Here is a 21,580-nt window from a genome sequence, read left to right as displayed (position 1 = left end):
AGTAGGCCAGCCAGGATTGGAGTTGTTGGGCAGGTTCCTGGGAGAGACCCAAAGTTTCATCAGGTAGAGATGTTCTGGGGGGTGGGTAGGTCACAATTAGGGAGTTGTAGACTTTTTTTAGCAGGGGAGAGATTTTCAGGGGTTGAGGGCCATCAGTTTTGTATCTGTTCATTGATAGAATGATGAGAAGGGTGGTTGGGCAAAGGATCTAAGTGTGTTTCACAAATTTCATGAAGACGTGAAATTCTTTTAAAAATTTTAAGCTATCCTGTCCATCATAGAATTCCAGAACGGTTTGAGTCAGAAGGAACCTTTAAGCTCACCTTGGTCAACACCCCCTCCCCTGGGCAGGGACACCTTCCACTATCCCAGGGTGCTCCAAGCCCCATCCAGCCTGGCTTTGGACACTTCCAGGGAGGGGGCAGCCACAGCTGCTCTGTGCCAGGGCCTCACCACCCTCCCAGGGAAGGATTTATTCCAAGTATCCCATCTAACCCTACCCTCTGTCACTTAAAAGCCATTCTTGGACAGTAGTACAAAAAATATCTACTTGTTTGTGTGCTAAAGAGCACAGGCAGCAGCGTCCAAGCTTGGAAGAAAAAAACGCTCTGATTAGGAATGTTGTGCTTGTTGCTGTCTGCACACAACTATCAGAACAGCTGGCCTGTGGTCAGCAGAGACTGTCACAGAGGTGTTTGCAAAGCAAACCAGGAACAGCTTTGTTGACACATGAAAATTCAGTGGTGCAGAGTTTCTTCTGTGATTAAAAATCTCAACAAGGACAGACTACTCCTGACTTTGCTCCTTAAAGCAAGAGAAACCTCACAGCACAAATCTTAACAATCACCCCAAAAATAATATTATCGAGCTTTTAATAACCTCTACTTACCAACAGCCTCACACTCAAGGAAGTTTGCCCTCCAGCAATTTCAGCTATTAGAGGCTGTTCTTTAGCAAATAAATTGCAGAATATTTCACATACGGCTTAGCAGATGCCATTAAAGGACTGATGTCATTAAACAAATGTCTCTGGAAGGCCAGGACACAGGGCACATTGTGCTGCACCTACCCTTGCTGGTGCGGAACGTCAGCATGGCCGGCTGGCCCTCGCCCGCGGCGCTCCTGGCCACCATCAGCACCTCGTACAGGCTGGAGGGCTCCAGCTCGGTGAGGCGCAGCTCGTGCTCGCTGCCGGGCACCCGCACCGTGTGCCAGCCGCCCGCCGCGCTCACGCCGTCCTCCAGCTGCACGCGGGGGAACAAGGGAAACTGTCGGCATGGTGTGTACAGAACTGGGCACCGCTCACACCCTGAATCGTGCCCCAAATTGCACCTCTGCTCCTCACCAAAACTGCTTTCCTGCATTTACCTATGGTTTGTCTCCAGCTGCACACAGGAGAAACTGTCACAGCATGCTTGGAACTGGACACTGCTAACACCCCGAATCACACCCCAAAGCACCTCTGCCCCTCACCAAAACTGCTTTCCTGCATTCACCTATGGTTTGTCTCCAAGTGCTTCTACTACAAATCAGCAGCTTTGCACCCATTTTCTCCTCTTGGAATAAGCACCATAACACTCCTTGGATAAACTTATTTCCCCTCTCCACACACATACACAGAGTTGGTTTTTGACTGTTTTTTTTTCATTTTCACTTGTGGCTAAAACTACTTTCCAAGCCTTCAGTCAGCCTTCAGCTGAGTGCTACTAAAGGGCTGGACACAATACCCCCTGTACTTGCCCAGCTTCCCCTAAACTTCAGCATTTAAAAATATTTACTGGCTAAAATGGGCAACAAAACGTATGTCTTAGTTAAGGATGGCAAAAAAGTCAGCAGGATATCAAAGATTTGGGTTAACCAATGCATGTTTCTTTTTTTTAAAGACAGAAACACTTTTTAACTTAGCAGTGAAATCAGCTCCATTAAAGAAAAGAAAGACTTTCTGGGTAGTCTCTTAATGCTTGACCTTTGCAGGAAAACATTACCCCAAATCCCAAAGGAAAAGACAAAGATTCCATCAAAAATAAACTACTAAACAATATAAGACTTTAATAAAACATTGGAGGCAGATCTAAATGCTGTGGATTATCAAAGGTTATGCCAGAGGTCTTTGTTCAACTATTTTCTTCTACAGCAGCCACTCCAGGGCTTTTATTCCCCCAAATTTTTTTCCTCTATTAAAAGAGGGAAATCAATAAAATAATTTAATGACACAAAGAGAGCACCACCCTAAAAACAGGATAAATTCAGTGCCGAGAAACGCATGAGTGAGCACATTTAATGTGGAAAGGATTGGTGTGAGAGAAGGGAGAGCGTCAAAAAGGTCAAAAAAGCATTCAGAGCTTCCAGGGCTTATGTGAACCAACTGCCTTTGATGAGAAATTATCACCAACAAACTCTGGCACTTGGTTTTCAGGAACCAACAGGTCAAAACTCTAAGCATTCCCTCCAGGCTAAGACAAGATCAGGATGTAGAGGATTAAACAGCTTATGAAAAATAAATCCAACAGCTTTGCCACGCAGAAAACTGGTTTGCTGGGAAGAACAGACGCAGGCATTGCTTGGTTCTGATTTTAGAATCATAGAACCTCCTGAGTTCAAAGTGGCCCACAAGGATCACAGAGTCCAACTCCTGGCTCTGCACAAGAGACCCCAGGAATCCCGCCATGTGATATTAAGGAAAAGAGCTTGGTGTTGTCACACCATTTTTAATGCCACAGTAGGTACTGCCCTGCAAATTTCAGTTCATTTTCGTATTTGATAACTTCAGTTTAATTAAGTCCTTTTGGGACCCAGAGCAGCAAACTCAGTGATGCACTAAGGTAAAACTCAGCTTCCCTTCTGCTCTCACACACAGATTCAAGCTGGCTCACATTTAAATGCATTTTTAACCTCACTGATTCTGCACACAACACGTCCTGGAGCCCCATTCTCCATAACAACACTGTAAAGAACAGAAAAGCTTGGATAAATCTCACTTTTAAAACTAGACAGAGCAGTGTATTGGTGACAATGTCAGCCATCCCTCAAACAAGCTGTGTGAGCACAGGAATACTGTGCTTCAGCTGTGTGTGTGACATTGTGCTTCAGACACTGTGTTCTGCCTGTCCTGGTTCACAGCAATGTGGAGACAGATAAGCATACCAAACCTCTCCCTTAGAGAGATGTCCCTTGAGTGGGCTGTGACAAGATCATCTCAACCCTCCTGGACTGAGGAACCCTCCTTGGTCATGGCAAGTTCCCAGCACACTTTGGATCCCATGTAGATTCTTTATAACTCATTGGTTTTTCCCCTTTTGTACCACCCTACTTTTCCCCATAAAATCCCCTGCTTCTGCCCTGTTCAGGAGGGAGCTGTCACCCCTGGCTTCCTTCACAGGGTTGCTGGAATAAAGGGACTCTGTGGAACTGCTACACGGAGCTCCTGTCTCTTTATCCCTGTATTGGCCTGGGGACACCTTGCAAGGCAGAGCTGAAATCACTGCAAAGAGCTGAAATGACTGCTGAGAGCTGAAATCACTGCTAAGAGGTGAAATCACTGCTAAAAGGTGAAATCAGTGCTAAGAGGTGAAATCACTGCTGAGAGGTGAAATCACTCAGAGCTGAAATCCCGGCTAAGAGGTGCAATCCCTGCTAAGAGGTGAAATCCCTGCTAAGAGCTGAGCTGCCTGCCCCTTGCTGAGGTTACCTAGTGGCTGAAGGACTGCCTGAGACCCCTAGAAGCTGTCTCCTGCAGGAGCTCTCTCTGGGAAGATTGCAGTGTCCAGGTTGAGCCATCAGCCACCACAACCCACCATCCCTGCTGTTCCTTATGAAACCCACAGCACCGCGGGGCATCCCCGCACGGGGCTGGGCAGGGCTGGGCACGGTACCTTGCGGTATTTGACAAAGTAGGCGTTGATGGGCAGGCCCCCAGCGCGGCCTGGCCGCCACACCAGGCTGTAGGAGTCGGGCTTGGGCGTCTGTGGGGGGCTCAGGATGATGGGAGCCTCGGGCGGCACCGCGGCGCTTGACGCCTTCTCCATCGCGGCCGCGTCCACAGGAGATTTTGTCGGAGGCGAGCTTGAAAATGCCATTTCTGCACCAAAATCGCCGCCGCTCTCGTCGCTCTGGGCAAGCTCTAGAGGAGCTGTTTCTCCTGCTCTCGTGCCAGCTGCTGAAGGAACTGCAAAGGGAGGGTCTGGTTACATCCCCACCATGACGTACGTTCGCCCTGTGCCGAGGGGACGCTAAATCATTTCAGAGTGACATTTCCAAACAAGCCCTGCTGCAAAACGCCAGGTCCAGAGGTGCCCACACAGGTCTGAGCCTAGTGCCAAGCTGTGGCCTGGGTGTTTTTTCAGGGCACAGCAGTGGGGTTCGGTTTGTTTTGTTTGGTTTGGTGTTTTTTTTCACAGTAGCAAAGAGAGAAAACCTGAAACTCAAGGTCTACAGGCACAGTTTGACCGTATCTCCACTAAATTAAGTCATGGCAATGCATGCGAAAAGAAATAAATAAGTATATAGCTAAATTTGTGAGACAAACCGAGTAATTTGTATGTCGTTGTACAAGGAACTTTTCATGGCCTGCACTGGCATGCACACAAGAGGACATTCTCCTACCCCAGTTTCTGAGGTTTTAGCTGTAATTTAGAGAAGCTTTGAAAGCTGTACAACTCAACTACTTCATTTGAAAATTTATGCTGAGAATAAACTCAGTTTACAGGAAGATCTATATGCAATTTAATACCAACGCCTTTCAAGAAATCCTTCGCCAGCCTCCTCCGTCCTATTTACTTTTGCTGGTATGAAAAAGAAATCTATATAGTATCAGTACTCTAAAAGAGGCCACAAGACAAAAAAAAAAAAAAGCCCTGTTTGGCTGATGCAGGGATCGTCAGAATTCCAGGCAGGAAAATGGTGGCAGGTTGGACATGTGAGATAATCCAGGACAAGAAAACATCAGTACTTAAAGCAAGAAGGTTTGGGAAGCAGCACAGCTCCTCAAGGCTGCACACGGCAGCAGTGGGACAGCCAGATGTTCGGAGCCCTGTCCGTCCTTTCAGATTTGTGTAGGTTTATGTTACGTGCCGGGGTCTGGAAGGGGAAGGGAATGAAGGGAACTTGGTTTACAAAACAAACAAATTCCTTGGTAATGTAAAGCCTAGGCAGTGTTAGCCTGGCTGACTCAGATTCCTTCAAACCTCCATTAAAATACCAGCAGCAAGTGTGGCTGCTATTTTTGGCCACTTTTTAAAAAGCTGGGAAGGAAAGTTCTCTTTTCAAATTGAAGACATGCTCTCGGCAAGCATTCCTTGTTTGTTTCTTCTCATTTATTTAGCAATGCCACAAAATTCAGAGACAGGAAGAAGGCAACAACGTGGGGAGGATGTCCCCAAAGCCCAGATGGTCCTAAAATGCCAGACACTCCCAGAACAATCCCTGAGTGAAAGGGTATCTCTGCTGTCAGTGGAGCAGCGGGAAGGGCGTGATATTGGAAACAAATGGGAGGAGGTGGAAGGCCCTCAGCGCTGTGGTGGACCCTGAGGATGTGGGTGGGCATGGTTTGGTGCCTGCTGGCACTGGGGAATGGACTCTTGGAGTGGAGGATGAGTTGTGGTTTCAGCTGGTGACAGCAGACCCACAGCCAGCGCTGTGTTTATTGCTGCAGGAGGGGAGTCGTCCACAACTGCTGGGTTTGTTGTATTTTTGCTTTGGAAAACAAGCCCCGGGTAACAATTCCCATTGAGTAATTGACATCAAAGCTCTTTCTGCAAACTTTCTGGTATAATTACTACCCATATAACCCAGCACATCAGCCTTCTCTCTGCTGCTGTGTCATTATGCAACTTTTTTTGGCTGTTGCTCTCAGTGCCATCCCTTCCTCCTTAGCCATGGAGATTTTTCTTCCTCAGCTTCCCAATCCCACTGGAAACACCAACAGCACTGAGCTGAGTCAGGCCAAAGGCTGCATGCACCCAAAATCCTGATCCCACCAGCAAGTGGAGAAGGACTGAATGACCCAAATTTGGGCATTAAAAGAACTGTATTCATAGAATCTTAGAATGATTTGGATTGGAAGGGACCTTAAAGGCCATTGAGGTCCCCTGCCATGGCCAGGGACACCTTCCACTATCTCAAGCTGCTCCAAGCCCTGTCCAACCTGGCTTTGGACACTCCCAGGGATGGGGCAGCCACAGCTGCTCTGTGGCCTCACCACCCTCACAGGGAGGAATTTCTTCCCAATATCCCATCTAACCCTGCCCTCTGGCAGTGTGAAGCCATTCCCCCTCCTTCTGTCACTCCAGGCCCTTGTACAAAAACCCTCTCCAGCTCTCTTAGGCATGGGAAGGGGGTCTAGAATCTCCCCAGATCCTTCTCTTGGGATGAACCATCCCAGCTCTCTCAGCCTGGCTCCAACTCACACATTCCATAATACCCAATAGTGGACTGCCCACTTTTGTTTCTCCCCTTCAGCCTCATTTTGAAGGGGAAGAGCTCTCACTTTTCCAGCCTCTCCTCCTGCAGAAACCTTTCCCCACCTCCTGTGTTTCACAGCACCTTTGCTTGTTCTCCTGCTCCCTCCTGACCAGGGCACAGTCAGCAGCTCTGGGTTTTATCTCTGCTGTGCAAACAGGTCACATTCCCAGGCACTTCCTCCCTGCTCCTTTCACAGCCAGAGGATCCTCCCTCTTTCCAAGCTCTCCAAACACCTCAGCACAGGCTGGGGAAGCCCTCTGAAAACCTGAACACAGCACATCACTGAGGTCACTCACACCTGGCACGTGTTTCAAATCACATTAGGACTTCTCAGAGCTTCTCTAAGGTTTCTGTAGGAGCAATTCAGCCTGTTTATCCCTGAAACACCCACCTGTGTACACTAAATGCTCCTTCTGTTTTTCACTCCCTCTCCTGCTACTCAAACTGCCTGCAGTGTATTTTTCTCCTTCATTTCCATTAGATGAAGTTATTTTGGAGATTTAACTTTGTGTTCAGTAGCTCTGGGAAGCTCCTGCAACTGTCTAAAAAAGACCCAAAAAAGGGAGGGCCGTGGGTACAGGATCCTGAGGCATCATTTTACATTTTGGTGGTTTCTCACTATGATGGCAGCTGAAGTTGTCCTGCCCACTGTTAGACCATGCAATGAATCACAGCCTGGAACAGATCCAGCAGAATTAAAAAAAAAATATATATTTTTCAGCCAAATGGGCTCTCTTACTGTGTGCTGGGACAAGGCAAATTACAGGACCAGGTATTGAAGCTGAGAGGTGTTTAAGCTGATCCTTCTGCTGAAGCAATGGAATCCCAGCTGAAGTCATTCAGGTGCTTCGGAAGTGTTACCTGGCAGGAATTCTTCATTAAACAGCTGAGTGTCTGAGCATGTCTTTGGCATGGCTGGGAGCTGCTCTAAACCCCTAACAGCTCCCAGAAAGTCCTCAGAGACTTTTATATCAAAACCAAATGCCTTAACCACCCTCTGCACCATAATCAGCAGCCAGTACAACATATTAGAAACCGATAAAAGTTAATAAACAAAGCATTAAAATGGAACTCACTGCCATAAAATTCTGAGGCAAAGCACTGGGATTTTTCTCTTTAACACAGGCTGAATTCTGGGATGATATTTAGTTTCGTTTTTCCACTCAGCAAGGTCCAAAAATAACTGATTTATAAAACTACATGATGGGATCACTTTCTTGAGGTTTCTTCTTTCTTTTTTCCCCCTAAGTGAACATTTAAGCATCTTTTTATGTTATTTACAGGAGTTTTAAACTCTAACCAAAGAACTTTAAATACGGGGCCACATATTAAATCCCACTAACCTGAAATCTCCCTGGCATTCAACTGAATTAACTGAGGCAAGGTGCTGAAAGAGCTGAGAAACTTAAGTAACTTCATGTAACTAAAAATCTGAATCTGGGTTCTTGTGAAGGGAACTTGGGAGAGTTCAAACCTGTTATTAATGTCATATAATATTCCAATCTGAGGAAAGGCTCTTTCCCATTTTGCTTTAGTATAAGTACTGTCTTTTCCTACTAGCAATTTAAAGAAATAAATAAAAAATACCACCCTTGTGGGAAATGGACTTGTAGAAAATTCTCAAAACCTGACAGAAGGCTGACATAGTATGTATCTGTATGTAAACACCGAGACACGAAATGTTGACTTAAAAATGCTATGGAATGGGACAGATATTGCTGAGAGAGAAATGGAAATAGAAACAAGTTTTAAAGGATGGTTTTGTAGAAAAGACTAGATACTTTGGAGAAACAGAGAAATAGAAATAGAGAAATAGAACTATGAAAGATGTATTGTATTAGGACCTACGAGGGGTAATTTTAGATGATTGGCTTTAAGGCAGGAAAGGCTTTTCATCCCCTCAGCTGCCCCATCTCTGAGTCAGAAAAGGGCTTAGTCTGACACACCCTCAGATAGTTTTTTTCACACAGAAGATGCTAAGCCCATGCAATGCACACAGCATTCCTCCTTTGCCTGAGGTGGGATGGAGGAACTGCTCCATGAAGACAACTAAAACACCTCTGCTTCCTTCCCCTGAGACTCCACCCCACTTGCCTGCCACTCATTTCTTATCCTGAGGCGTTTCTCACCCAAATCAGGGAGCCAAGAGGGAAGGCAGGGGCTGTAACTCACCAACAGTGAGGAAGGCAGGGGCAGTAACTCACAGTGAGGAAGGCAGGGGCAGTAACTCACCGACAGTGAGGAAGGCAGGGGCAGTAACTCACTGACAGTGAGGAAGGCAGGGGCAGTAACTCACAGTGAGGAAGGCAGGGGCAGTAACTCACCGACAGTAAGGAAGGCAGGGGCAGTAACTCACCTACAGTGAGGAAGGCAGGGGCAGTAACTCACTGACAGTGAGGAAGGCAGGGGCAGTCACTCACCTACAGTGAGGAAGGCAGTGGCCAGGGCAGAGCCGTGCTCGTTGCTGGCCTCGCAGCGCAGCCGCCCGGCGCGCTCAGCGCTGACGTTCCGCAGGCGCAGGGAGCCCCAGCCCGCCCGGGGCACCGAGGGGCACCGGGGCTCTGGCCCTGCTGGGGGAGGGCTCTGTGCTCCAGGGGGGAGCCCCTGGCTGGGGGGGCTTATCTCGAGGCCTCTGCTGTCGTACCAGCGGATCACAGGAGCGGGCAGGCCCGTGGCGTTGCAGGACAGGGTCACATCACCACCGGCCACCACGGTGGTGTTGGCTGGGGAGGAGATGATGATGGGGACGGAGTCTTTGCCTGGGGGGAAACACAACCAAAGCATGAATTCAGCTAAGGGATATGACACTTAATGCCAGAACACGTCAATACAATTTAAAACATCACATGTGGCTCTTTCTAACCATTTTAACCACTATTTCTTCTCTAGACTTCCCTTCCAAACTGAAGAGATCAGCACAGACTCCACCTTAGAGAAGGCTGATAAAAACCTACACTCAAACTGTGCTTTAAATTCTCTAAATGACAAAGACTTGACTGTCAGTGAGGAACACAGCGCAGGCAAGACTGGCTTAGTCCACTCCACACACACAGAGACCACGAAATCTCTGCTCAGCCAGGCTCTGAACAGCTCACACCAACCATAAATGGTCCAGAGAAGATTCAAAGCTTCAGCTATGCACGACAGGGAGACAATGGGGACAACAACAGTCTTGCCAGCATCCTTGTGCCAGCAGAAATGAACTTCTCTGGGTATTAGAAGGTATCTTAGAGACAAAAGGGATCAAAAACACTGCTGGAACCTGATCCTGCCAATCTGATAGAGGGGAAGCGTGCATTAACCCCAAACCTGATGATTGTTGTGTAAACTTGATTATGGAACAGGCTTAACTACTCAGCAGCCAATATTACTAAGAGTACCAGCTCACCCAGCACAACAGGATCCTGATTCCATTTAAGAATAAATCCCATCAAGTCCAATCATAAGCTGATTTGATTGCAGCTGATAATCAAGGTTTTAAGTATCAAGTAGCCACACTACCCCAGAAATCCCTGCATCTCTTAAAGTCCAGCTGAAAGCACCTTCTTTGTAAGATTAGTGGTCAGAAACAAATTAATACATAATCTAGAGGAAAAAAAATACCACAACAGAATAAAGCTTAAAGTATAAATGCTTAATGTGAGTTCTTGAGGGCTGCAAGTGCTCCTACCTGGCTGGACCCGGAGTCTCCCCGTGGACTGCACAAACCCAATCCCATTGTTTCCCACACACTGGTACAAGCCAGCATCCCCCAGGGTGACCCCGCAGATGCTCAGGTGGTTTCCTGTGAGGAGATGCCGCGGGGAGGGCCCGAGAGGAGCCGCGTTGTGGAGCCAGGTGAGGGAGGGAGCGGGGCTGCCCCCGGCCTCGCACCACAAATGGACGCTCGCCCCCGCAGCCACGGTCTGGTCCTGCAGCCCTCTGGAGAGTGAGGCAGGCTCTGCAAAGGGAAACGATTCTGCATAAATGACTTGGGCTAAGTCCTGAAAAAACTGCTGTGAAACATTACACAGGCTTATCACATCCAAAGGCTGAACAAGTACCACAGGCTGCACAGCCCGAAGCTGGTTTTCCCACACATGGGCTTATTTGAATGGGTTCTCCCTTTTATTTCAAGAGCCACATGTCTGCAGTAATCTTGTAAATAAAAGACTTCTATTTTCAAAACAATTAATTAGTGACATCCCCCAAGAAGAGGTGTGTTGTGCGTCAACACCCTGTTTTCTGAGTAACTCAAACACACACATTTTAAAACCCAAACAAAATCTGTCACAAATGCAGAAAAACTCAAATACTAGGAAAATCTGCTACAATGGAAAGGGGAGGTGAGGAATAACTAGCAGCCAAACAAAAGAGGCCAAATATATTATTATGTTTCTTTTGCTTTTGTTGATGTTCTCATCCAAACATATCACCTTCCCTCACCAGTTTTTGTTCACATAGAACCTCAAAAGAAGCAAATCTGGTCCCTGGCACATTACTGACACTGGCACTCTGTAGGAAAATAAATGGATCAGTTCTTTCCTTGGAGTTTGTTATCCTTCACTATTTCATTATTTCAGACTGCAAATGGCTTGAAGAGATAAATAATTACGGATTTTAACTTGGGAGAAATGATGGGATACAGTCATTATAAAGAGATCTGTATTCTTTATTTTAATATGCTTAAGGCTGAGCAAGAATGCAAGGCTGTTTGGAAGCAGATGCCAAAACTAGCAGGTATACGAAGGGTATGTTTGTTGCCTGGATGTGAAAATATCTTTAATTCTTACCAAGTACAGTAAGCGAATAGTTAACATATTTCACTGCTCCGGAGTCACCTCCCACCAGGCAGGAGTAATTCCCAGCATCGGATGGCTCCAGCCTGTCGGTGACCAGGTGGGAGTGCAGCAGCCTCCACCTGCCCATCCTCAGCGCGTCCCGGCCGTCCTTCACCCAGCGGATGGGGGCTGCAGCTGCCCCGCTGACCACACACTCCAGGGTCAGGGCGCTGTGCTGGGGCACTGCCAGGCTCTGGGCAGCCAGCGGGTGAAGGATGTGGGAGCCACCTGAAGAAGGGCCTGCAGGAAAGGAGATGAATTGTGGAATAGAATCACAGAATGGCTTGGGCTTCTGGACACCTTCCATTAGACTGGGTTGTTCCAAGCCCTGTCCATCCTGGCCTTGAACACTTCCAGGGATGGGACAGCCACAGTTTCTCTTGGCAGAGAGACTCACAGGGCCTTGTCACCCTCACAGGGTCCAATATCTAATCTAAACCTACTCTCCATCAGTGCCATTCCCCCTGTTTTGTCACTCCAGGCCCTCTCTCTCCATTTTTCTTGTAAGCTCCCTTCAGGTCACAATTAGGAAGGTCATAATTATGTCACCCCTAAACCTTCTATTTTACAGGCTGAACTATCCCAATTCTCTCAGCTTTTCCTTGCAGGAGAAACCAACCAAGTTTTTAAATCCCACCCCATTCTCTGTCCTCCTCCATGTCTTTCAAACACTGCACTTGGGACTGAGCACAAGATTGTAACACTGTCTCCCAGAAGTCCTGCTCCAAAAGAGATTTGGGGACAGAAATATTAGCAGTATTCCCTTTCCAAAGGTGACTGCCTGGGATTTGAAAAGCAGTCATGGTGCTCCTCCACAGTGAGGGAAAATAAGAACTGAATGTGCAAAGAATGCAGGAGAGATCTTGCATACCACGGTGTTGGAGGTACTGATAGGCCCTTGCTAAAAGAGGGATGTTATTTGTTCTGTTTGAGCTGTATTAATTCTGGAAAGCTGAACTGAATACTCACGTGTGACTCTGAGCTTCCGTGAAGTGAGTTCTACTCTGAGGTCATGAGTAACTGGGTTGTATGCTGCACACCTGTAGGATCCTTTGTCTTCTAAAGATACATTCAAAATTTGCAGGTTTCCAGATGGAAGAATTAGGTAGTTGTCTGAACAAGAGGGGAAAGTGAAAAGAGGATTAAATTTAGTTTTGCTTCAAAAGATGTCTTTCTTTTTTGCAATTTTTAAAATTAATTTGTCAGCTATAGCTATTTATTCTAAATACAGAATCAAAAAGAAATCCCCATGCAAAGGAGACTCATTTATAAGGGTAGGTTTAGATAAAGTAATTTGCACAGGAAGTTTTGCAAGTTTCCAGAGTTTTTTCCTTTAGATTCAAATTAAAAACTCCAGGCAAACTTTTGTTATACTTATATTGCACAAAACACCTCACCTGTTGATTGTTCCAGCCACTTCCCCCGCACTTGGAAGCGAACCTGTGCTTTGGGGTGACTTTCTGGCACCTTGCACCTGATGAGAGCTGTGCCTCCCTCCTCTGCTTCAACAACAGCTGTCCCCAAAGCATCAAAGTCACCTAAACCTGGAGAGAATTGGAACAGGGTAAGAGCAGCCACGGCGTGGGAGAGGGGAAGGGCAACAAGCTCAGTGTTTGTGTTCACAATACAGTTGGTTTCATGCTGATTATCTTCTCTGCTGCAGCTTTTGGACATTCATATCAACAGCCCTGGTCTATCCTGCAGCCCCTAACACCATAAACCCTCCTTAACCACTTCCTTACTACAAAAGGCTTTTACCTGGGAACAGTGAGGAGAAAAAATAATTTCTATATCCCCCTCAACTGCTCCCAGAAAAGCCAGCAGAGACACTGGAAAGGCTGCAGGACTCCTCACACACTCTGCAGGCACTACAGAAGACAATTCACACTGACAGCAGGAAACCTGTCCATAAAAATATGGAATTGTCTTTCTGGGATGATAATGAGGCAGGCAGAGAGCTCCCAGCACCTTCCTGTGTGCTGCCAAAACCTCCAAGGCAGGAGGGAAGTGTGAAAGCTGCTCTTCTACTCCCTCCATGTTCAAACTTCTTTGAGGCTGTGAAGTTTTCTTATGTTGGCCACCCTTGGAGCTCTCTTGAGAGGGACTGGCCATGGGTCAGTACTTTACCAAAACACTTATAAGAGATTTTCCTCCCAAGGGGATTTTGGACATGCTCCATAGATGAGGTACCCTTCCAGAGAAATCACTCAAACCCTGCTTGACAAAGACCTGATTCAGACAACCCACAGATCCCAGGCAGACAAACCACACTCAGGCAGGAATACTGTACTCCCATTCTCAGCACTGCACTGTCCTTTCCCTGTGGAAGATACTGCCCTTCCTCTTCCAAATCCCTGGAGGTCACACAATTTACAGATCAAGCATCAAGGCAAAGACTGATCAGAAGAACCAGTGCAACTGAGAGAAGGGAAGCTGTCCCTAAGAGGTGAGAAGACTGTCCCCACCTGAAGAACATCAATACTGGTTTGATCAAATAAAATGAAAATCTGCAGCTCCCACTTATTTCCCAGGCAACAATTCCCACAGATTTCTCCTCAACTCTTACACTTCTACAATTGTGTAGCAGCTCAGCTGCTCCTTCAACATCCTCTGTGAAGGGAAGCATTTGGGAATCTTGTCTTTTCAGGCCAATTCATGGAAATGAATTATTATTTCATTGAATAACATTTGTGTTTGCTGAAGGAGACCCTTGAGATCCTTCAACTCAAAGTGAGGCTGACACCAACACTAAATCCATCAGGTATGGTTTGGTGTAGCTGAGGCTTTAAAAGCCTCCAAGGATGGGTATCCACAAGCTTTCTGAGGAATCTGCTCCAGGGCTGCATCACCTGACAGGTCTCAGATGATGTAATTTAAAAAAAAGGCAAGAAGTGTACAATACATCATATTGTGCCAGAACATTTTGATCTAAAAGTCAAAGGACAAGCCATACAAGCCAGCTGAGGACTGGCAGGGAGCAAAGAACAGGAATGCAGATGAACTTACTGGCCATGGACACGGTGGCTGGCCGGCTCAGCACGGCGCCCACGCCGCTGCTCGCCACGCACTGGTAGCGCCCGCACGTTTCTGGGCTCAGGGACACGATTGTCAAAGATCCTGCCTGCATATCCACCTCTCTCACCCTGCTCTTCAGAGGCTCCCCATTGAACAGCCAGGAAATGTGAGCCGAGGAGGGCTCGGCAGAGCAGCGGAGCTGGACGGGCTCACCAGACTTCTGGACAGTAGATGAGGGCTCAGAAATAAAACGGGGAGTTAGATCTAAAAGGAAAAATATGCATATATTGAGTTAGAGACCAGAATTTTGCATGGACACAGGTGATCAGGTTAACAATGTGTTGACTGGAAGGAAAGACTCACCATATAAAGGGACTCTAAACTCTGAGTGATACTCAAGCAAGTGTTGCCTTTTCCTTGGCAAGAGGAACTCAGGAGAGATTCCTGCTCACTCTAAAGCGCTGGGAAAACATCAAGATTCAAACGCCACAAAGGGATAACAACAATTAAATGGACGTAGGTGCAGTAAGGGGGAGGTACGTCCCCAAGTGTGCACAAGGCACTGGTGTCACAAAAATTGCGATCCCAGTGGATTTATCCAGAGGAAAACAGCAGCCATCACCTGAAGAGATGGAGCACAGGAACATACAGCTGTAGCTGATCTGTCCCATATGAAGCAGGCCCGGACGTGACTTGTAAAATGCTAGAAATGGCAGGAGCCTGCCAGGTATTTACAGAGAACCGTCTCTGAGTCTGCAGAACTAATTAAAAATAGCCGGATAAAAAAAAGCTGGACGAACAGCAAAGGCTCTTGCTAATTCCAAATACATGGACTTCATCAGGACAAGGATGATGAATTGGGCATCCATTATCTTTACTGAGTAAAGATGAACAGAAACAGGAAGAGCTGCTAATAAATAAAAGGTTCAATTCCACAGAACTTGGTTATGAGAATCCATTTATTTGCCAAAAGAAAATTCCAGCTTGTTGGAAGAGATTTTTTCCTATCCTGGCCAATGAAACATTGGGAAGTATTTCCATTTGTTTTCTATTGAATTCTCCACTAAAGATTTTGCATGAAGGAAGCAAGAGAAAAGGCAATTAACACCAGTAATATTTAATTGGTTAGTAATATAAATTAGGAGAAAAAACTAAATTAAAAATAGACACATTGGCAGGGAAAAACAACTTCTATTTCGTAAAGGATCTTAAGGAATTCCAGATAGTACGGGTCAAGATGATATTAAATGACATCCAAGTCAGAGACAGTTTTCTTATAGGTGGGGCCCTGGGTTCATGCTTTTCTTCTCAAGTCAGTCCATCCCAGCTATGGTTATGAGTTTCAGATGAGAGACTGCACATTTTTAACTGAACCATAAACTATCTGCATAAACATAAAATAAAACTGGAAATTAAAGTGTGGCTTCACTTAACAAAAAAAGATGAAATCCATAAAAATGGTATCCAAGCATTTCGCAGGACTCCAGATGTCCATTTTTAGCTTTTAATTAGAAAACTGTTTTTCCTATTAGTTCAGTTTGAATTTCCAGGCATAAGAGGGAAGCACTGACCTTTCAGTTTGCCTTCCACCAATTATTATGAAATCATACTGCTACTTTCATCTTCGCCCCTGCCCTCACTTCTGACACCAACGCTGCACTTCGCGTAAAAGGCAAAATTGGTAGCAGTGACCCTGCAGCTGGAATTTATCTCCTATGACTGCTTGAAAAATAAAATTTATCCCATTTGCTCATAACGATTGGCTATGAAGTGCTAAAAGTAGTAAAAGCTTCTTTTTTGTGTGGTTACGTTAAGACAAGCTGACTACACAGAGCAGATGTGTCAATTAAAACCATGCCTCTTCTTTTTTTTAACACCAGAGCTGTTCCAACTGCAGCCACGCATCAGCTTTCGGATTTCAAAGGGCTGATTCCCCTCTCCCCCTGAAAATCCAAACCCCTCCCAACCCCTGGGAACACAAGATGCACTGCGTGCAGCAGAACCGGCGTCCAGCTGAATCCATGGAGATCCCAAGGAGCAAGCCCACGTATCCCAGAGTTTTCCATGTTCTGGTGCTTGTCCTGAGCCAAGTTTTCACAGCAAAGTCATATTGAGTGTAAGGCTGTGTTTCAGTGCTCTATGCTTCCTTAAAGCAGCTTATTGACAATATCCAGTAACGTTGGCCACTTTGAAATGCACTCCCAAGTGTTGTTTGTTCCAAAGTTGGAGCTCAACCCCAAAAACTCCAAGTCCCCAGCTTGGGGGAGGCCTTACCTGTGCTGGTGACAGTGACAAGGCTGGTGGCAGCGATGAGGAGCAGTGCCTGGAAGCGCCCAGGGGCTGGATGCATAGCGCCAGATTATCCAAATTGAAAGCCCAAAGCTCCAGACTAAGACGAGGCACGGAGACAGCTACAAAACAAACAGGCACATGTCTACTGTGAGCTTCAGGAGTTTGTCTTTTAACTCTCTTACAACAAAGTGTTTGGGGTTTAAAGGAAAAAAAAAAAAAAAGTACAACCAGGAAACAGCTAATCTTTGCAATATAGAAACCATCTGTAAAAGTGAGTTAGAGCTGAACTTCACTGTGGTTCCAAGTACTATTCTTAATGTAAGAGTTTTTCCACAGCTGGGGCATGAGGCATCCGCATTGAACCACTCTGCCTTGATAAATTAGATTCCGTTCCACCCAGAGGAGCTGGAGTCCAAAGTAAACAGCTTATCTATTGGAGATAATATTGTTTGCAAACAATAATCATTTGACCATCTATCATCAGGCTGCACTTGTTTTACAAGTTTCTATGAATCTACTGCTGCGATGCTGTTACCGCTCTCAATTGCTCTAAACCTGCTCACTGAAACCTCTCATCTGCTGGCTGCTTCTGCTGGGCTTTACAGGCAAACCATAGCAATGAAAAAGCACCAATATTAGTCTCATTCTCATTTATGTTCCCACAAAAAATGGTGCTTTCTCCTATATCCTTTTGTGGCATGCATTATATCCTCTTTTATCTCCATGGCTCCTTCTAGAGAGGGCAGTCCTTTCCTTGGCCATATCACACTCAGCCACTCAGCCATGTGAGATCTCACTTTCATCATCAAAAATAAAAAATACATCATTAAACCAGCAAAACACAAACTAAGTATGATCCCAGAGGTCATTTCCAACCTAAATCACTCTACAATAAATTGTTAAAACAGCAAGATAAAAACTAAATCATGGAACCAGCAACAGAACTTGCCCGAGGTGAGTCTCAGGAATGGGGTTTCTGACACTCTGAGTCTCAAACACTGGTTTCTCCAAGAAAACAATAAATCCACAGCTGTCATTCATGTAAATGTCCAATTGGCCTTGTGTAATGCCATGATGGATAAGATCTGAGCTCATTTAGCACAGTTACTTCATTTATCAGCCCAGCCATACAATTCCACTGCTGATAACACTCAACATAGACTTTAAACATCTCATCTATCAGCTGTGTATATAAACATGTATCCAACACACACACAATAACTGGGAGTTTTACTGTTTTACGCAGCACAGAAACAAGTGCAGCAATACACATGCTTGGTAGGAATAAGTCCCAGTTTATTGAGTGTTCATAGAGCCAATTGCTTTCCAAGCTGGATCCAGATATCAACAGCAAAATTATTCCTGTGGTTTATTTAAAAATAACCATATTTTATCATCACAGCATCACTGTAAAGTATATATGCAAGTGAAGCATCAGGAAAAGCCTCCAATCATAATTAAATAATCACTCTGGATTTTATGGAGTTGTTTGCCCACAAACTGCACTCTGGGTTACACTGACAGCTTGAGAGGGCAGCAAGAAGCGCTGTCGAGTTCTGCTCCCATTTCTGGGCAGTTTTATCTGATCCGCCAAATTTATTTCAGCTGTTGGGAAGACTCAGCGATCCCGTGGCCCAGGCTGGTTCCCAAGGCGAGCTGGGGCTGTTCTGGGAAGCCACAGATGGCAGAAGAGCCCAGCTGTGCCGAAGGGGTTGGTTTATTTGAATTCTCCCTCGGTTCAAGGGCAGGAGCGCCGCTCCACCAGTGCACACAGAGGACAAAGTAAACACCCAGAGAACTTGTTAACATCAAACACTTTGCTGAAGAGGGCTGGGGGCAATGTTGCTTTTTGCCAAATCTTCCCTCCACTATTTATTTATCAAAAGCAATGAAACGTATATTCTGGGTCAACTTTAACCCCAGCACATGGAGCTACTGGGTTATTTTGCAGCTGTCTTTTTAAACAAGGCCAGCTCATTATCTTTAACTAAACTTTATCTTTGGAGATCTACTTTATCCAGGCTCTGATTTCCCTCTGTTTATCTTTCTCCTTACATGTTCCTCGCTGCCAGTGTCAACAGCTACTCCTCTTTTGACCTACCAGTTTGGCTTTTGCAGGCTTGTGGAGTGGTAAGATCAACTGCAAAGCACTGAGTACACAGAGCGAGCCACAAAGACCAAAGTTCTCTGACTGGGGGAAATAAAGGAAAAATATTGTCTTTAACTGGAGTAGGATTGTTCAGCAACAACACTTGGGCATCTGAATGAAGCTTCTCAACTTCTGTGTCTGAAGGGATGGCAGAAACATCTTGCTCACTGGTAGATCTGGGAACACAGGGGAAGATAAGATCCAGCAACACAACATAACCCAAAAATGCTTCTTTCTTTTTCTTCTGCAGATGGTGACACTACAGAAGCCCCTTGTTAAAAACAGAGAAGAGGGCAAGACCACAGCTCATAGCTTTTGGTCTTTAGAAATGCCAGGGAGAAACTCTGCCTCTAATATTGTATTAAAAAAGCCCTAGGGATGGAAAAACATGACTCTTCCCCTTTGCTATCTTTTCAATAACCCTGACAGGTTATTTTGACAGCTAATTTGGGACATTTTGACAGCAAACACCAGTCACTGGGGTCCTTTTGGGATCTGAAAGAGGAGCATCTTTGTTAGGTGTGACTCCATTTTAGTGTCCTAGACTACAAGATGAGCTCTGCTTAGAACAACTCTTCACTGTTCCTAGATTGGAAGGATGTACCTCCATCACTTGTGGATCAAACAGTCAGAATTATTTTGAAGTAAGAGGTGTCAGTGTTTAGTAAGAGGTGTCACTGTCTGAGCATTTTAAACTAAAAGAGGAGTTATTAATATAAATAATATTCAAGGTTGAATAGAGACAGACATGGTTTCCATGGATCAGGAAAATGTACATTTCACTTTCACTGGCCATTTCTCCAGCCCAGCAGAAAGACACAGCATGGCAAAGGCCACATTTCTCCTACTTCCACCCAGACCTCTTCACCTAAAGTCATCCTCCAGTTATCTTCATGCAGCACTTGACCTCCTGGTCAGCTCTGAAGTATGTTATTGCTCATGGATCAAGGGAAACAAGGAAGATAACAGACCTGTGTCACAGGGAGGTCATCCCGACCATTCCAATGGATGCCTGCCCCAGGAAGCATCCTGCACAAACAGGGGCACCCAGAAACCTGTGTCTGCTACTTCTGCACATAATTAGTAAGATGAAGCATTTCTGCACATGACACACTCTAGCTGTGTGCCTCGTTTGTCAAAGAAGAAAAGTCCTTTTATGAAAGGAACCCCTCAGCACAGAGCTGTGGGCACAGGAGTCCAGCAGCTCCCAGTTTCAGCCCCACAACCTCTGGAATGCTATGCACAGGCAGAAAAATAATCTATCACCTCTAACCGCAAACAGAGGGGAGGGCACAGTTCACCAGTGGTTTCCCAGCACGGGAGCAGGGCTGTCCCCAACACCAGAATGGCACAACAGCCTGGCACACAGCTGGCATGGCCTGGAGACCTCACCAGGATGGCCACGGGTCACCCTGGACCAGAGAGCAGCTTGTGGGCTCACTGAAGCACCCTACTGAGGCACAGGCAGCAGAGCAGCCAGGATTTCTGCAGCCCTAGCAGTGACCCTCCTGTCCCTTCCCAAAGCTTCGTGTTTGTCGCTGCTTCTCCATAAACCAGTGGTCCTCAATGTACAGCTCACAGGCCTGGTCTGGCACTGTAACTTAGCCCTCACCTCCAAATTAACTCACTCCTACCCAAGTTTGCCCTCCACACACTCTAGAAGATGACAAAATGCTGTTTGCCAGGCATTCCCATGGTGCCAAGCTCCTGTGTCCTTCCAAACACTGATCCTGCCCCACTTATTTACTGGACCGTGAACTTCTCTCCACCCTTGCAGCTGAGGGCAGAGTCACTATGAAAAGAGCATTATCTCATCCCCATTTTGGTTCAGCTCCCTGAATCATCTTCCTGCCATCTCAGACCAGCTGGCAGGACACCACCAGGACCTCCCTTCCCAAAAGCCACCACCCCACCTCGATGTGTTGATGCACTCCTGCTCCATCACTGCCCGCTCCAACACTCTCCCAACCTTCACTGAGCTGTTCCATGAGGAGCAGCTAAATGAGGAAGGGTTTCTGCACTACCCAAACCTGTTCCAGGTTCTATAAATGTTGGGTAGAGCAGAAGGAGGAGGAGGAGGAAGGAAACAGCATGCTCGGGAACAGAGGGAGTTATTCAGGTTGCCCACTCTGCCTCCAGGAGCTGACAGCCTTTGCTAAGAAGCCCAAGGAAAAAGTGACTGAGCCTCGGGGACGGCTCTGCTCACCAGCTGCACTGTGACAGCCCTCTGCAGTGTACCAGCTTTGGATACACACATTTCCCATTTTTCCTAAACAGCATCAACTCAAAATTGATTTATCTCACCTCACTTTATAGTGCCATATGTGATTTAACACCCAAAGCTCAGCAAATTGGGATTTTTCCCCCCTAGGTCATTTATTAGAATTAGCAAGAAAAACTTCATTTTAACTTGTTATCAGTACAACAAACCCCACAAGTTTTCAAACCACCTAAATTTAGAGCAAATGAATCCCCTTAAATTAAGTAAAATACTCTGGCTTCAGCGTGAGCAAGCTGAGTTAGATCATTAAATCTCACACCAAGACACCTTAAAAAAAAAAAAAAAAAAAAGAAAAAAAAAAGAAAAAAGGAGGTATTGAAGCCTGTGGCATTCCAAGAGAAAGCAATCAGACATTCCTGCCGCTCGGCTCCTCAGTGATCTCCAGAGCCTTTGATCACTGACTGTCTTCATGCTGTCCTCCTGGGGTCTGGCAAAATGAGTGTAACAGCTGGCACATAGACTTCATTAGCTTTCGGGGCTGGGAGGAGCGGGCTCCAGCCCCGCAGCCACCGGCAGCCACCGGCAGCCTGCCCGCGGCTTCGGAGGGGAACCTGCGCGGGTTAT

At 46.2% G+C, this 21,580-nt stretch overlaps 1 protein-coding gene across 1 annotated transcript in view; it reads right to left on the bottom strand.

Annotated features, from left to right (window-relative positions):
* Positions 1 to 21,580, bottom strand: part of CDON (cell adhesion associated, oncogene regulated) — a 57,208-nt gene that overhangs the window by 20,289 nt on the left and 15,339 nt on the right. Inside the window, exons 2-10 of the mRNA XM_058819018.1 lie at positions 16,569 to 16,705; positions 14,286 to 14,558; positions 12,677 to 12,823; positions 12,249 to 12,392; positions 11,232 to 11,519; positions 10,130 to 10,399; positions 8,880 to 9,218; positions 3,873 to 4,165; positions 1,070 to 1,244 (exon numbers count right to left, since the gene is read on the bottom strand). Coding sequence (XP_058675001.1) covers positions 1,070 to 1,244; positions 3,873 to 4,165; positions 8,880 to 9,218; positions 10,130 to 10,399; positions 11,232 to 11,519; positions 12,249 to 12,392; positions 12,677 to 12,823; positions 14,286 to 14,558; positions 16,569 to 16,644 — 2,005 coding nt within the window. The 5' untranslated portion in view covers positions 16,645 to 16,705. The remainder of the gene's footprint in view (positions 1 to 1,069; positions 1,245 to 3,872; positions 4,166 to 8,879; positions 9,219 to 10,129; positions 10,400 to 11,231; positions 11,520 to 12,248; positions 12,393 to 12,676; positions 12,824 to 14,285; positions 14,559 to 16,568; positions 16,706 to 21,580) is intronic.

Source organism: Ammospiza caudacuta, chromosome 23 (assembly GCF_027887145.1).
Source record: "Ammospiza caudacuta isolate bAmmCau1 chromosome 23, bAmmCau1.pri, whole genome shotgun sequence".
Taxonomy (NCBI): domain Eukaryota; kingdom Metazoa; phylum Chordata; class Aves; order Passeriformes; family Passerellidae; genus Ammospiza; species Ammospiza caudacuta.
This window is presented reverse-complemented; position numbering and strand designations above follow the sequence as displayed.